Here is a 12,869-nt window from a genome sequence, read left to right on the forward strand (position 1 = left end):
AAAGCCGATGCTTAACCCACTGAGCCACCCCAGTGCCCCTGAAATATGGATATTCCCACAGCTGGGATTTAACAGTTTTTGAGAACCTCCTATTTCCAAATAGCCCAAAAACTGGAGGCCCAAAAATGGCAGCGATGCCTTCTCTGACTGCAGTCGAAAGGGAAGACGAGCGACACGTTGGTAGCTGCAAAACGGTTGAAACACCTTCCAGGGAGGGCACGGGTTGCATGGAGCATTGGGCATGGTGCCTAAACAATGAATCTTGGAACACTGAAAAAATAAAATAAAATTAAGATGCTAAAAAAAAAAAAAAAGAGCCCGTATGGAAACCGCCAGCAGTCGTACTGCTGTCGGCGTCGGAGAGATGAGGAAGCTGAACGGCAGCGGTAAGGCAGCACGAGTCATGCTTGAACATCCGGGGTGCGAATCCCCGGTGTCAAGGTCACCCAAGCAGATGGCTCTAGCAGACGTTTTCGTTTGCTTCCCGAATGGTGGGTCCCAAAGATACGTCCATGTTCTAATCCCCAGAACCTGGGAGTGTCCTATTAGACAAAGTCATGATTAAGTTAGGGGTCTTGAGGCAGTGGGTTATTCAGTTCAGCCTTGAACAGGCGGTGCTGAGGACTCTCCCATGCTGGGTCCCCGGGAGGGAGCACCGCCAGCCCCAGGCCTCATGCGTCTGCTCTGGAGGTTTCGTCGTGATGTCCAGCACACATGGAGCAAGAAGGGAAGCTTATTTCCTTAAGCAGTTCTCCCTCAACCTGTCACCAGTTCCGTTTTCGGGAGTGTTGTCTCTCTGTCGCGTGTCTTCTGAGGGGAGGGCTGGGAGGTGAGCCACGATGGGAATTCCTGGAGGTTGGTTCCCAACCCCACAGGGTAGCAGCCTCTCCACCTTGCCCTACACACGCGGGCCCCGGAGGTGTGGGAAGAGTGAGTGCTTGCGCGAGGGGTCCTGGCTCCGGCTCCTGGAACTGGGGAGCCCCAGTCAGCCCCTGTGGCTGTGAGGCCCGCATGAAGGAACGCGGGCAGGAGGTGCTTTCCCCTCAACAAGCTTATGGCCTGAGGCTGTGGGAGTGGGGGAGCCTTTTCTGCTCTGTAAAGGCATTGTTGTAAAATATGCCTTGTGGCCCCAGTTTTTGTGTGGAATTGTATGGAACTCTGTAGATGGCCTCTGAAAGTGCCCCTGAGGGAAGGAGACAGCTCACCCCGTAAAGGCATAGCTTCCGTGACTGCTTTGGTAAGAAAAGAATGTGCTCATGACCCACTGTTAAGATTGTGGGTCGCGGAGAGTATTTACTAGTAAACACACATCTTAAAACCACCGGTCAGTGCAGCTTGAAGGTCAGGGCGTGAAGAAAGGAGGCCGTGGAGGGGGTGCTGGCACAGGACGGTTCCAACAGATGGAGCACAGAGACCACAGCCACCAGGGCAAGGAGCCATGTGGGGAGTTGGGGGGACTCTGGCAGAGCTGGGTTTAGAGGAGGGCAGGAATGAGGGGCATGGGCCCTGATTTAGGAGGTGATCTGACATCCCAGCTGACAGCAGCTAGGAGCCCCTGCCATGGCAAGGGGACCATGGGGATGGGGGTAGGAAATGGATTAGAAACTAAGGAGGAAGGGGTGCCTGGGCAGCTCAGCCAGTTGAGTATCTGAATCTTGATTTCGGCTCAGGTCGTGATGTCTGGGTCCTGGGACTGAGCCCCGTTTCAGGCTCCTTGCTCACTGTGGAACCTGCTTGAGATTCTCCCTTTTCCTCTGTCCTTCCCTGTGCTCACACACGTGCTCTCTCTCTCTCCCTCTCTCTCTCAAATAAATAAAAATAAGGAGGAAGAACAGATATGTAGCCAAACTTGTAACATCAGATACAATTAAGGATCCAGAGAGGACAACAGTGAAAGAAACAACTATAGGAGTATCATAGCGGGGAAGAACAGAAAAGTGGGCTTCCGTGTATCTGCTAGTGCCCGGAGTTTGGGGAGACTCCAGGATGCAGAGTAATGCATCCTGGTAAGTCGAATTGAAGGCTACGATGAGGCTGAAGGAACTACTCAGGCCTGGAACCCAAGCCTGGTAGGGGAAGGAGGCTCATGTTTCCAGTCTGAAATGTTTGACTGGCATGTATCAAAGTCAACACCTGTACGCGGGGATGGGCCCAAGCTTTGAGGCCCCTATATCTTAGGCAGTTTTCAGAGTCTCATATAAGAAAGGGAATACCCAGTATAGTGCTGGGCTCCGGGGTCTGTGGCAGTGTGGAACCCTGCATTTAATTAAGCTTCGTTGCCATCAGCGTGAATTTGCCCGTGTGGGGTGGCAGGTTAACTACCCACGACAGAAGCATGAACAGCCCCGTCCCCCAGTGCCCAGCTTGAGCTCCTGCCCATAAGCAACCCTGCCAGGCTCTCCTGGCCTGAGGCACCGTCCGCCAGATGCAGGCTGATCTTCCCTTGCACGTCTTTCTGGGGTCCTCCACACAGAGATGCGTCTCCAAGCAGTAGTCTATTGACTTTTGAGTGTTTCTGGACTTGATATAAATGATGTCAACATGCACATTATCATTTTGCAACTTGCCTTGTTTTGCTCAAAACATGAGAGTCCTGCACGCTGGTGTATGCAGCTGCATTGGCTCCTTTTCCTCCTCACTGTCTGAATACAGGGGGGTTCCCGCCTTGCACGGTGTCCTGACCTGTGCTCACGAGGCACGGCCGGCTCCACTCCCTCCACTTCTTCACTGATTTCCAAATGTTTACTGATCTGGTAGCTGCAAACCGATGACTCTCATGGGATGTTCTTGATTTGAAGGAGGCTGAAGGTACTCCTCGAAGTTCATCAGCTTCCTGTGTCCCCTCTGCACTGCTAACCATCCTGGGGCGGCGCCCACTCTGCACCGAGGTTGCTGCTGCTTGCTCACCGGTCGTCTGGGGGTTCTTTGTAAGCAATACTTTCTTCGCTTTATGCGCTGTTGAGTGTTCTCATTAGTGGCTTACTTTTTTTTTTTTTTTTTCCTGATTAGGCTCTTTTTTTTTTAAGATTTTGTTTATTTATTTTAGAGGTACAGTGCGAGTTGGGGGAGGTACAGAGGGAGAGGGACAGGCAGACTCTGCTAAGTGCAGAACCTGATGTAGGGCTTGATCTGGGGACCACGAGATCATGACTTGAGCCAAAATCAGGAGTCGGATGCTCAACCGACTGAGTCACCCAGTGCTCCTCTGGTTAAGTTCTGAATCTTCAGATCAATCTTTTCATTCACGGTTTCTAATCTCGTCTTACAAAGTCCTTCAAACGAATGTCACAGATAATGTAAATTGTAGGGTGTGAATCTGCGTGGAAGGGAGGCTTGTGATGTGGCAGGCATCCCACTCCCTGGCTTCCCACCCGGGTACTGGATGTCCCCGCAGAAGCCCATCCTTTCTGGCATGTCACCGGCTTCCACGTGGTGTTGGGTGTCCAGGGCTGTGGCTGCACGAAGGCCTCAATGCCCTGCTCACTGCCCCTTCTCTAGGAGCTGTCCTGTGGGCCAGCAAGCCCCCCTCCCCCGAAATCTGCAGGAGAAACAAGCCTGCTCCCCCGCAGCCTCACACCACCCGGAGCGGCTGACTCATCCCCTTCATCCCTCCATCCCTGTGACTGCGGGTCCCATGTCTGTGCCGACTGCCATTTGACACATGTTCTGGGGCTGGTCTCACCCTGGCCACTACTCCCTGGTCAATCTCCTCTCTTGTCCTTCGGAGGCTATCCCAAACCTCATCCCCCTCTCCAAGTCCCAAGCCCCCTCAGCTTTTCTCAGCCGATGACATTCTCAGGCTAACAGCCGGGGAGGCCTCCAAACTCATCACCTGCACAGACCCCTGCTTCCCTCCAGTTGGCTGAATCCAGTCCCCTGAGACTCTGCTCTAGCCTTGTCCCCTTTCTCCCTGCATTTCAGTGTCTCGTCCTTTGCCCCCTATTTTTGAGCACGTCCCCAAATTTCTTTCATCTTTACCCAAGAAAAAGAAAAGACAAAAGTTCAAAATTCAAAGTGGAAACACATGAATCCTTTCCTCCGTTTCTGCTAACCATGAGAGAGGACGGGGGGGATTGCAAGGTGGTGTGCCCTCCCCACCTGCCTCTGCACTCACCCGTCAGCTTCAGCCGCTTCCTCCCTGCAGCTCTCTGAGCTCCTTCTCTAGGCCAGATAGTTTTTCAGAGCTCCAGACCCGACCCTCCTGTTGCTTCTAGACCAGCCGCCTGGCTGACTCAGCTGCTCCTTATGCAGACGTACAACTTACCATTTTTGCTCTCTTCCCGAATTCTCACTGTGGTCACTCCAGGTGGACCTGAGAGCTATTCTACACCCACTTGGCAGCAGAATCCTGTCCTCCTAGCCCCCAACCATGTCTCCACGGTAGCACCTTCTCCAGCTTCATTGTCGAACTGTCCTAATACCCTCTCTGCTGGCCTCCTCCCCGGCTCTCGTTCTTCACGCAGCTACCAGTTCTTTCTAGAGACCTGGGGGCTTCCACTCCTGCTCGTTTCTGATGTTCTCCATCGCTACTGGAGAAAAGCCTCAACCCTGCTGTCATGTGACGTGCCAGCCCCCTGCACCCCGTGCCCCACGGATAAGGGCATTTCTAGATCTCTCCTGGTGCACGGACGCTTTCCAGTCATGTGACTACACTCTTGTGAGGGTCACTTTTCTCCAGCTCGCCCGTAAATGCTTGTGGCAAAGCAGAGCTGCCATCTCCCAGAAAGGCATTCTAACATCACTCACACCAGGCTCAGTGGTCTCCACGCCCCTCTGGCCGTTGGGAGGGGTGCCCATTCTAAAGGGTGTGGGGACACTCCATGATGCCACCTGTGGTCGGATGCTTGCATCTGTCCTCTCCCTGTCGTCCTAACTAGCGGGGACAGCAAGGTCTTATGCACACCTGAGGGCCCAGACCCCGCCACCCTCCGCCCCGACCAGCAGGCGTGGGCTCCTCCCACTGCACACAAAGTCCCCACTCACTGAGGAGGAAGGACGGGATACCCATCGTTACCACAGCCTTGCCACAGGCGTTGTGGAGTTTGCTGATATACCCTTGCCCGTGAACTTCCTGCAGTCCTCCAATGTTCTCACGTGTTCAAGTCGGATTCTGAAGTCTATGGAAGCAAGCTGCTTCTGACATCTTTTTGTTAGTTTTGACTCTATTTCACAGATTTTATACAGTTATACTATATAAAAGCACAGAGTACTCTCAACTCTTTTATTTACAGGGTGTAAAGTTTTTACTAACAAAGTTTTCATATCTTGAAAGAGGATATTAACTAGAGCAGAAATACTGTCCATGATTGAGTCAGAGACAGCACAGACTATGTTCTATTTCGGGATTTTGCCCTCTATGAGAACCTCCAGGCAGCGTGTCTAAATGCGACGACGACCCACTTCCGTGCGCTTCCCTGTGCTACACACTCTGTCGTGTCTTATCCTGCAGACGCGGGGGCAGTGGGGGAGAGCAGAGCTGGGGGTCCGCCCCCCGCCCCCTCCGCCCGGAAGCCGTGCTTGCCGGGGTCCTGCAACCGCCTCAGGATCGATTATCTTCGATGATGATAGTTCTGGGGAAGGGCTCGAGTTCGACAAATATGTACCGAAATTCATACTCGCCACTTTCTGGGTTCTGAAAAACAAACACATTTTCAGGTGTGACTTTTGTCGCCAGGGCTTACGCCCCGCCCCCGCCGAGCCCTCGGCTGCACACCTCCTTCACTTCCAGATGCACGGTTCCTTGCTTCCCAGGCTCAGAGCCCTGGATGTAGAACTTCACCCGCATGTGTTTCAGCCCGTCCTTCACATATTCGATGAAACTGTCGGGAACCAAAGAGCACAGCTGCAATTCCCGTCTTTCAGAAACGACCCCCGGCTTTCCCGACGCCCGCGAAGCGCAGTACCTGACGTGCTGCCTCCGCCCGCGGCGCGTCACCTCCCCGTAGCCCTTCACGGGCTCGCCCAAGACGCTGATGACCTGTGGGACAGACGCAGCACGGGATGCGGTAAGGCCTCCGCCTTTCAGGCTTCCCTGGGAAATATTTTCTGAGAAACCAAGTGATTTTTTAAGGAAACAAATCATTAAGCCTGGGACCCTCTCAAGACAAGTCCAACGATGGAGAAACCGCCCCAACAAGCATGTCTTTCCCGTAGACACTGAAGTCAGTGAGACTGTGGTGTGACCCACGGTTTCGCGGCAGGTGTTCCTACTTTCCACAGAAACCAGGCACAACGAGCTGGGCAAGGGTTTAAACACACATCGGAACATTTTTCGTGAAATGATTCTCATGGGCTCTAATGCTCAAAGCTACAAGAACAAGACAACTCTCTGAGTCACTAAAGACAGTCAAAGAAAACAAGTGCAGGCTTCCCCAGCTCTCCAAAAGTTGCTTTACTGCTTCTCTTCAAAGAAGAACCTACGCGAGTACATGTTTTGCTAACTGAACAAAACCCAAAAGTTTCTCGCTTTCCGGAACTGGTGGCTGGGCCTCACTTCACGCCCCCCACTCAGGAGCGCTTCCACTGGAGCGCACCACCCTCAGATGCCGGGGAGCCTCCAATGACCAGACAACAAGCCAGATCTAGAAGCATGAAACCATGATTCCTAATGGGAAAATCGACAATGACATGGAAATGTAGCTCTTCCTGAATTTAAAGGGCAAATACTTTGGAGTCTTTCCAAAAACGTAACTGGAGCCTTCCTTAGTCCCTGCGCAGTTCCCCCTTTCTCAGAGGTGTGTCTCCCTGCCTCCTCCTACATGGTTCCGGGACGGCCCAGAGTCTGATGATAAGAATCAACAGACTGAGAGAGCGAGAGGCCAGAGCCCGACAGCCTGGGGTCTCCTCCCAGACAGGACTAGAAAACGGGTGGAGCGAGAGGGGGCAGGGCCCCGACCAGCCAGGCACTTGCGGCTTCATTCGTCTCCCATCCCAGGGTGATGCGAGTTGTCTCTCACACACCTCGGTCTGTGAGAAGGTGCCGACAGTTTTTGGTGCTATCTGCGGTTTTCCTCTGGGGTATACAGACTAAGATTTCAATGAGTCACATTTGTCCCTGCTGAAGCTTTCCAGCCAGAGAGCAGGAACTCTGGCGTACGATGGCTGTGCTGGCTTTCTGTCTGTGAGCGAAAGCAGCACGGAAAGTCCTCCTTCTGGCAGAACCCCTAAGAGCATGTGGGCGACTTTTCCGGACGCCAGCCTGCCCCCAGGTAGTGCTCTGGGCCTGCTGTGCTGAGGAGCATAAGCTTTGGAGTCACACAGACGTGCGCTTGGGTCCTGGCTGTCCCACTTACAGCGCGGCAATCTCGGTCGAGTTAGCTCATCTCTGGAGTGTCAGCCTCCCCTTCTGCCAATGGGACAGTCGTAGTATTTAACACCAACGGCTTCCGTGAGAGCCAAGAACGACGAGGCACTGAGTGTGGTGCCTGGTGCCTTCAGTGAGTGTCAATAATTACTGCTATGATCACAGGGTCATGAATCAGGTTTTTTACAGGCCTAGGAACTTACCACAGGAGTTTAATACTCTGGCAAGGTCTAAGGGTTTAATATCTCTGACAAGTGACCGTCTGTTATATCAGGATGAACACTGCTACACAGACTTCTGGGTGGTCCTAAAGCATTTCCAGTACAGAACAGAGAGCTGATACCATAATCACAATCCAACTGTGTGACTCGTATGACTTTATTACAATACAAACACCACTAGTCTCAGAACCAGTATGTGTGTTCTGCTCCCCGCCCCATCCCCGGCCCCGGGATTTTTCCTGATCTTCAGTGTGTGCAGGACTCCACCTGGAAAACTAACCTCAGGGTGTGATCTGCACTTTTCTAAGGCTTTCCCGTAGACCTTATTAGGACTCCATGGAGAAAAAAGTTCTTTGAAAACTGCGTAAAACAAGCCACCTGCAAATCACAGAAAAAGAAGATCAAGCAAAGCAAGAACGAGACAAATGTGAAGTCACAAAGGGTTTAGGGGTCGTTATTGTACTTGCTGTGATCAACCTGTGATACTGATCCCAAAGAGCACCACCATCAAGTAGGTGAAGTCTCTTCCGGCTTCTTTCACTGTGGAGAGAGAGCACGGCAGAGTCAGACGTGGGCCCGACAGGGGCAGCGCACGCGGCTTCGGCGTTCCTAGCGTGAATCGGGGCATGTGGATCCGGGACCCATGGCGGGTCTGTATGTGCTCTAGAGTGGCTGCTCCCAAGCCTCCCTGTGAATCAGAACCACCTGAAGAAAGTTTTCAAAAGAACCTAGCAGAGTTCTGGGCCATGGAATCGTACTTTATTTGGTATTATCATTTTAATACTCTTCACTTTCTAAGATGAAGAAACACCTGAACAAGGATCCAGGCCCCCGGCGGGAAAACATGCTACAGACTGGGCAGCACTGGACACGTTCTGCTGCTCCCAGATTGAGTGTTTGCTTTGTCAGCTGCGGCCCAAGGGCTGGAAACAGGCCTCGACTCTGACAGTCACTTCCCACGCCAGCGCGCCCCCACTGGCTGCACACATAGCACTAACAGAACAAACTCAGAGCGCTGGGAACGAACGAACTCAGAACACCAGGAGCCTGTAGACATGGTGTCTCTACTGAGAAGGAGCAGCAGCAATGGTGTGTAGGAACGGGGCACAGAAAACAGTGTATGTGTACGGTCTCGCTTAGGGTTCGTGAGCCCTCCTACTTGTTATCACCTTGTTTTAAGGGACCCGGACCTTCTGGATTTGGGCTGTCCCATACAGTAACCATACACCATGCATGGCTATTTGAGTTTAATTTTACAATTAAGTTAACTTAAAATTAAATAAACACTCAGCCCTCAATCACACCAGCAACACTTCAAGTGCCGAACAGCCGCATGTGGCTAGTGGCTACCATACAGAGACCACATACAGGTAGAACATTTCCATCCCCGCGCTAAGTTTTATTTGGACAATGCTGCTGTGGACATTCTGCAAAACAGCATATCTGTCCTTTCTATTCAAGCCACATTAGTCAGAGCCCAGAGTAATAAGGAGCATGTGTCAGGAAGCTTGATGGACACATGCACTCTAAGTGTATGTGTCTGGGGGAGATGAGCCCAGAACACAGATCCAGGGCTCACCGACCACACAAATACAACTCTTAGGGGTACACTGCATGGGGCATGTTAAGACACCCCACCCCAAATGAAAGAAACTACTGCATCCCATACCACGATGTGTGGTAGGTCCCTCTGGACTCTGTGGGCAACATATCCCCAATTTGGGGATATGCTCCCCCTCGGTCACTGAGTCATCAGGAAGGCTGTCGCCTTTGAATGGGGGTACAGATGAGGACAGGACTCTGCAGCAGGACCCATCTGCAGTGGAAGCAGTAGTGCTGCTGGAGCCAGATGACTTGACACCTGCTGTTGGACAGTTTGTGCCTTTGCCCTCTGCATATAGGCTGTCCCTTCGTGCTGCACTTCCAATCATCCCCCCCAACCCTGTTCAGGCTATCGTGGTCGAATGATTATGTACATGTTCTCATGTTCAGCAGATTACAAACCATTGATAGGATACAGTTTTGTTTTGTTTTGGTTAATGTTGTTAAAAACTATATGTATCGAAATGACATAGAGCAAAATATTCGCAATAGTCATCTTTGCACGGTATAATCACGGATGTCTCAACCGTTTGCTTCCTTTTTACTTTTTTTTTTTTAACAGATTATTTGTGAAATAAAATAATAAACATTAAATTCATTAGCTCATCTGTGAAAACTCTGACTTTTCCTGACAGAATTACATTTTGTCTTTCCTATTATCTGTGTTCTTTCTATTGCTGTCCACATCACCCAGGGTAAATGTTGTTTTGAACATCTTTAATTCTGTAGCATGACGAGTCTATCTCAACATCTGGGCTCAGAAGTCATTCAAGGGCAGTGCTGAGTTGACCTGCCTGAGCTGATCCCTATGGATTATGCCTCATAATCCATATTCATTCCACCCAATTACTCCGTATCTATCGTACGCTCCCTGGTACTCTCTTTGTAGCACAATTACTGTGTTATCACTGTTTCACACTCTGTATCTACTTTTTCCTTCATTAAGTGCTCATCCATTTGTGTACAGGAATTTCCTGGCACACCCATTAGCATCCTTTCAAGTGTCAAGCATAGAGAAAATGGAAGCTCAAGAAATACTCGTGAGTGGTTGGTTGTTCTAAAGAGTACTGACATGGCTATTAGAAAATTAAGATTAGGAAAATGTGGTTTTAACTTTCATTTGTATGAAACTGGGAAAGTGTGCCTCATATATAGAGTTTTAATGTCCCTCGATGGAGTGAATAGGAAACTCAACGGAGATGAGATGGCATCTGTGAAATCTACTAACTTGTTATAAACTTCTAAATAATGGCTAAGTTTTACACAGCTCCACACTAAAACTAACTGAAGTTGAGAAAAATGTTTCTAGACATAATTCAACAAAGTTATGTAAAAACCAACTTTGAAATCTAAGTCTGTGAAGAAAACTGCAGGTCTATATTCTCAAATTCTGGACCGTGTTGCACGGTCCTACCTTCCAATTTGTGTGACTTGTTTTTCTATTTTTAGCACCGAACCTGTGTCAAACGACACTGGCAGCTCCCGCCACGCTGGCCGAAAGACTGATCACTCCCGTTACCTTTCTGTGACTTGGAGACGACGGTTTCCCCTCTCTGACTGTGCACAGACACCTGTTTGCTGCCGTCGTCCCCTACCCTCTGGGCACTCTGCCCCTGCGTCCAGAGGGTCTTCTGGGCGATTCCAAGGAGACACTTCGGTAGCCCCGTTCTCTTTCGCTCTTGCAGACCCCAGCTCAAGCTAGGCGCAGTCTTCAAGCAAGCTTTGTTAAGCACTAAGTGTGGCGGGAACAGCCGCTTTCCCGACGACCTGCGCATCCTCTCCGCACACTGTGCAGCTCGTAAGAAAGTACAAATCATGATTACAGAAAAGTGCTCCGCTTTGGGAAGGTGCCAACTACGTCCAACAAAGCTTCACTACCCAATACACACGCAGCCGGGGTGTACTCAGAGCCACACATTCACACCGGCGATTCTGCACGGCGTGTTCGGCAAAAACGTTAGCTCACGAAAGAGGCTCGACCACCTCCTCTTCCCTTCCGAGCTCTTTTTACTCGAATTAAAGTGCTTTAATTACCTTCCGTACTGACATTCACACACTACCTGCCATGCCTCTGCAAAGTAACCTGGGAAGCCGTGAGGAGTCCTGGGAATAGTAGTTTCAGGCCTTCACTCTTCACAGAACTACCGCGGGGGGGAAAGGCATCAGGACTACAACTCCCACAGTGCAAGGCGGCCAGAACGCGCTTGCCCCCTCCACCACCTTCCAGGTTCCCTACGCTTGCGCCGCACGTATTTGGCCCCCCCCCCGGGGGGGGGGGCGTGATCAAGCAACTGACGAAAATCGAATTAGCGATTACAAGCTGGGTGTTCTTGTGTCCCTCTGAGACGGCTTTAAACTGGGAAATCCTCGGTCTGATTGCGGCTTTGCTGTTCCTCATGGGCAAATGATGTAGCCTTTGCGTTTCAGTTTCGCCCCCAGGAAACTGGTCAGGAAGGAACAAACTTCCCCAGAGCCAGCACGTGGGGAGGGGCGAGGTCGTCGCAGTGCCCAACACCAGTGGCCAAAACTCAGAGGCCCGCTTGCCGCGGGGCGTCCTCAGCATCAGGCCGTGGGACGTGCGAAGAAGCACGGCTCCCGAAGTTTCTAGAACAGCTCCTGAGGCTGAAGGAGAGGTGGTGTTCCCCTCCGCCCCGCCCCTACGTACGCGCGCCGGCGTCGAGTGGGCGTGGCGCCGGGCGGCGCGCTCCTTCCTCCGACCGCCGCTCCGCGTCGGGCGCGCCGCCGGGTCTCCATGGCGACGGGACGCGGCCGGCTCCTGCAGCTGTACTGGCGCGGCCTCCAGGCTCCGCGTTTGCCGCCTGGCGGCGTCGGCGCGGCCCCGGGGCCCGACGGGGAGGCGGCCGGGCCCGCCGGGTTCAGGTGACTGTCCTGGGGCCGCGGGTCGGGTCACTACCCCGCCACCCTTCCCCCTAATTTCCTCCGTGGGCCCCGCGCGGCGTGTTGCTCGCGGCTCTTGGTGGTGCCGGAGAGGCCTGAAGCCGCGGGCGGAAATTTCCTCAGCCTGGAGACGTGCGGTTTCCGCCAGTCCTGGTCCTAGCAGACTACTGCCCCGGAACAGTCTCCCTCCTCCCCTCCGTTCAGTTCTCGGCCCTGTGGGGACCTGGGAGCCTCGGCGCAGCGCCTCGCGCCCCGCCGCGCGGATGCGCTGCACCTGTGGGCCGGTGCGGTCCCCGGAGGGGCGGGGAGGGCGCCCGGGCAGAGCGCGTCCTCCAAGCCGCTTGCTCCTTCTGGGGCCGGAAATCACTTTTCTCCTCCTCATGAGTTTGTAAGTTAGGGAAGCGGACTCTCCTCAGGAGAAGGTTCCGCGTTTCGCTCCCGCCCGTGACTGCGGGACGGAGGCCACACCCCGCAGCAGGGAATATGGTGGTGGGGGTGGGGGGGGGCGTCGGCGAGCGCGCGTTCCCGGGGCAGCCTCTGCGCTTCTACCCTCCAGGAGGTCTGCTCTGCGCTTTCCTTCCTTCCCTCCTCTTTGGAGAGAGTTGGGGAGGGCAGAGGGAGAGGAGGGAGAGGGAGAGAGTCTTCAGCAGGCTCCGCCCGCCCAGGGCAGAGTCCCACCGCGGAGCTCAAGCTCGCAGCCCGAGAGCGTGGCCCAGGCTGAAACCGAGTCGGCAAACCCCGCAGGGAGGCCTGCCGACAGCCCCTCGTTGGTGTTCAGTCCCCTGTCCCCTTCTGCCCGTCTTTGGGACCACGCGCTGGGCTGATGTTCTTGTCCCGACGTCTAG

The 12,869-nt window shown here is 53.0% G+C and overlaps 1 protein-coding gene across 1 annotated transcript; it reads right to left on the reverse strand.

Annotated features, from left to right (window-relative positions):
* Nucleotides 1–5,213: 5,213 nt before the first annotated feature.
* Nucleotides 5,214–11,705, reverse strand: LOC111154309 (translocase of inner mitochondrial membrane 21). Its single transcript, XM_022513821.1, has 6 exons — nucleotides 10,646–11,705; nucleotides 8,002–8,064; nucleotides 7,805–7,902; nucleotides 5,904–5,977; nucleotides 5,714–5,819; nucleotides 5,214–5,632 (listed from the first exon to the last, which is right to left on the reverse strand). Exons 1-6 carry the CDS (start codon nucleotides 10,941–10,943, stop codon nucleotides 5,540–5,542), a joined length of 732 nt encoding a protein of 243 aa, XP_022369529.1. The 5' UTR covers nucleotides 10,944–11,705; the 3' UTR covers nucleotides 5,214–5,539.
* Between the last annotated feature and the right edge of the window lie 1,164 nt (nucleotides 11,706–12,869).

This window comes from Enhydra lutris, unplaced genomic scaffold (genome assembly GCF_002288905.1).
Source record: "Enhydra lutris kenyoni isolate GAN:26980312 unplaced genomic scaffold, ASM228890v2 scaffoldscaffold36, whole genome shotgun sequence".
NCBI classification, from domain to species: domain Eukaryota; kingdom Metazoa; phylum Chordata; class Mammalia; order Carnivora; family Mustelidae; genus Enhydra; species Enhydra lutris.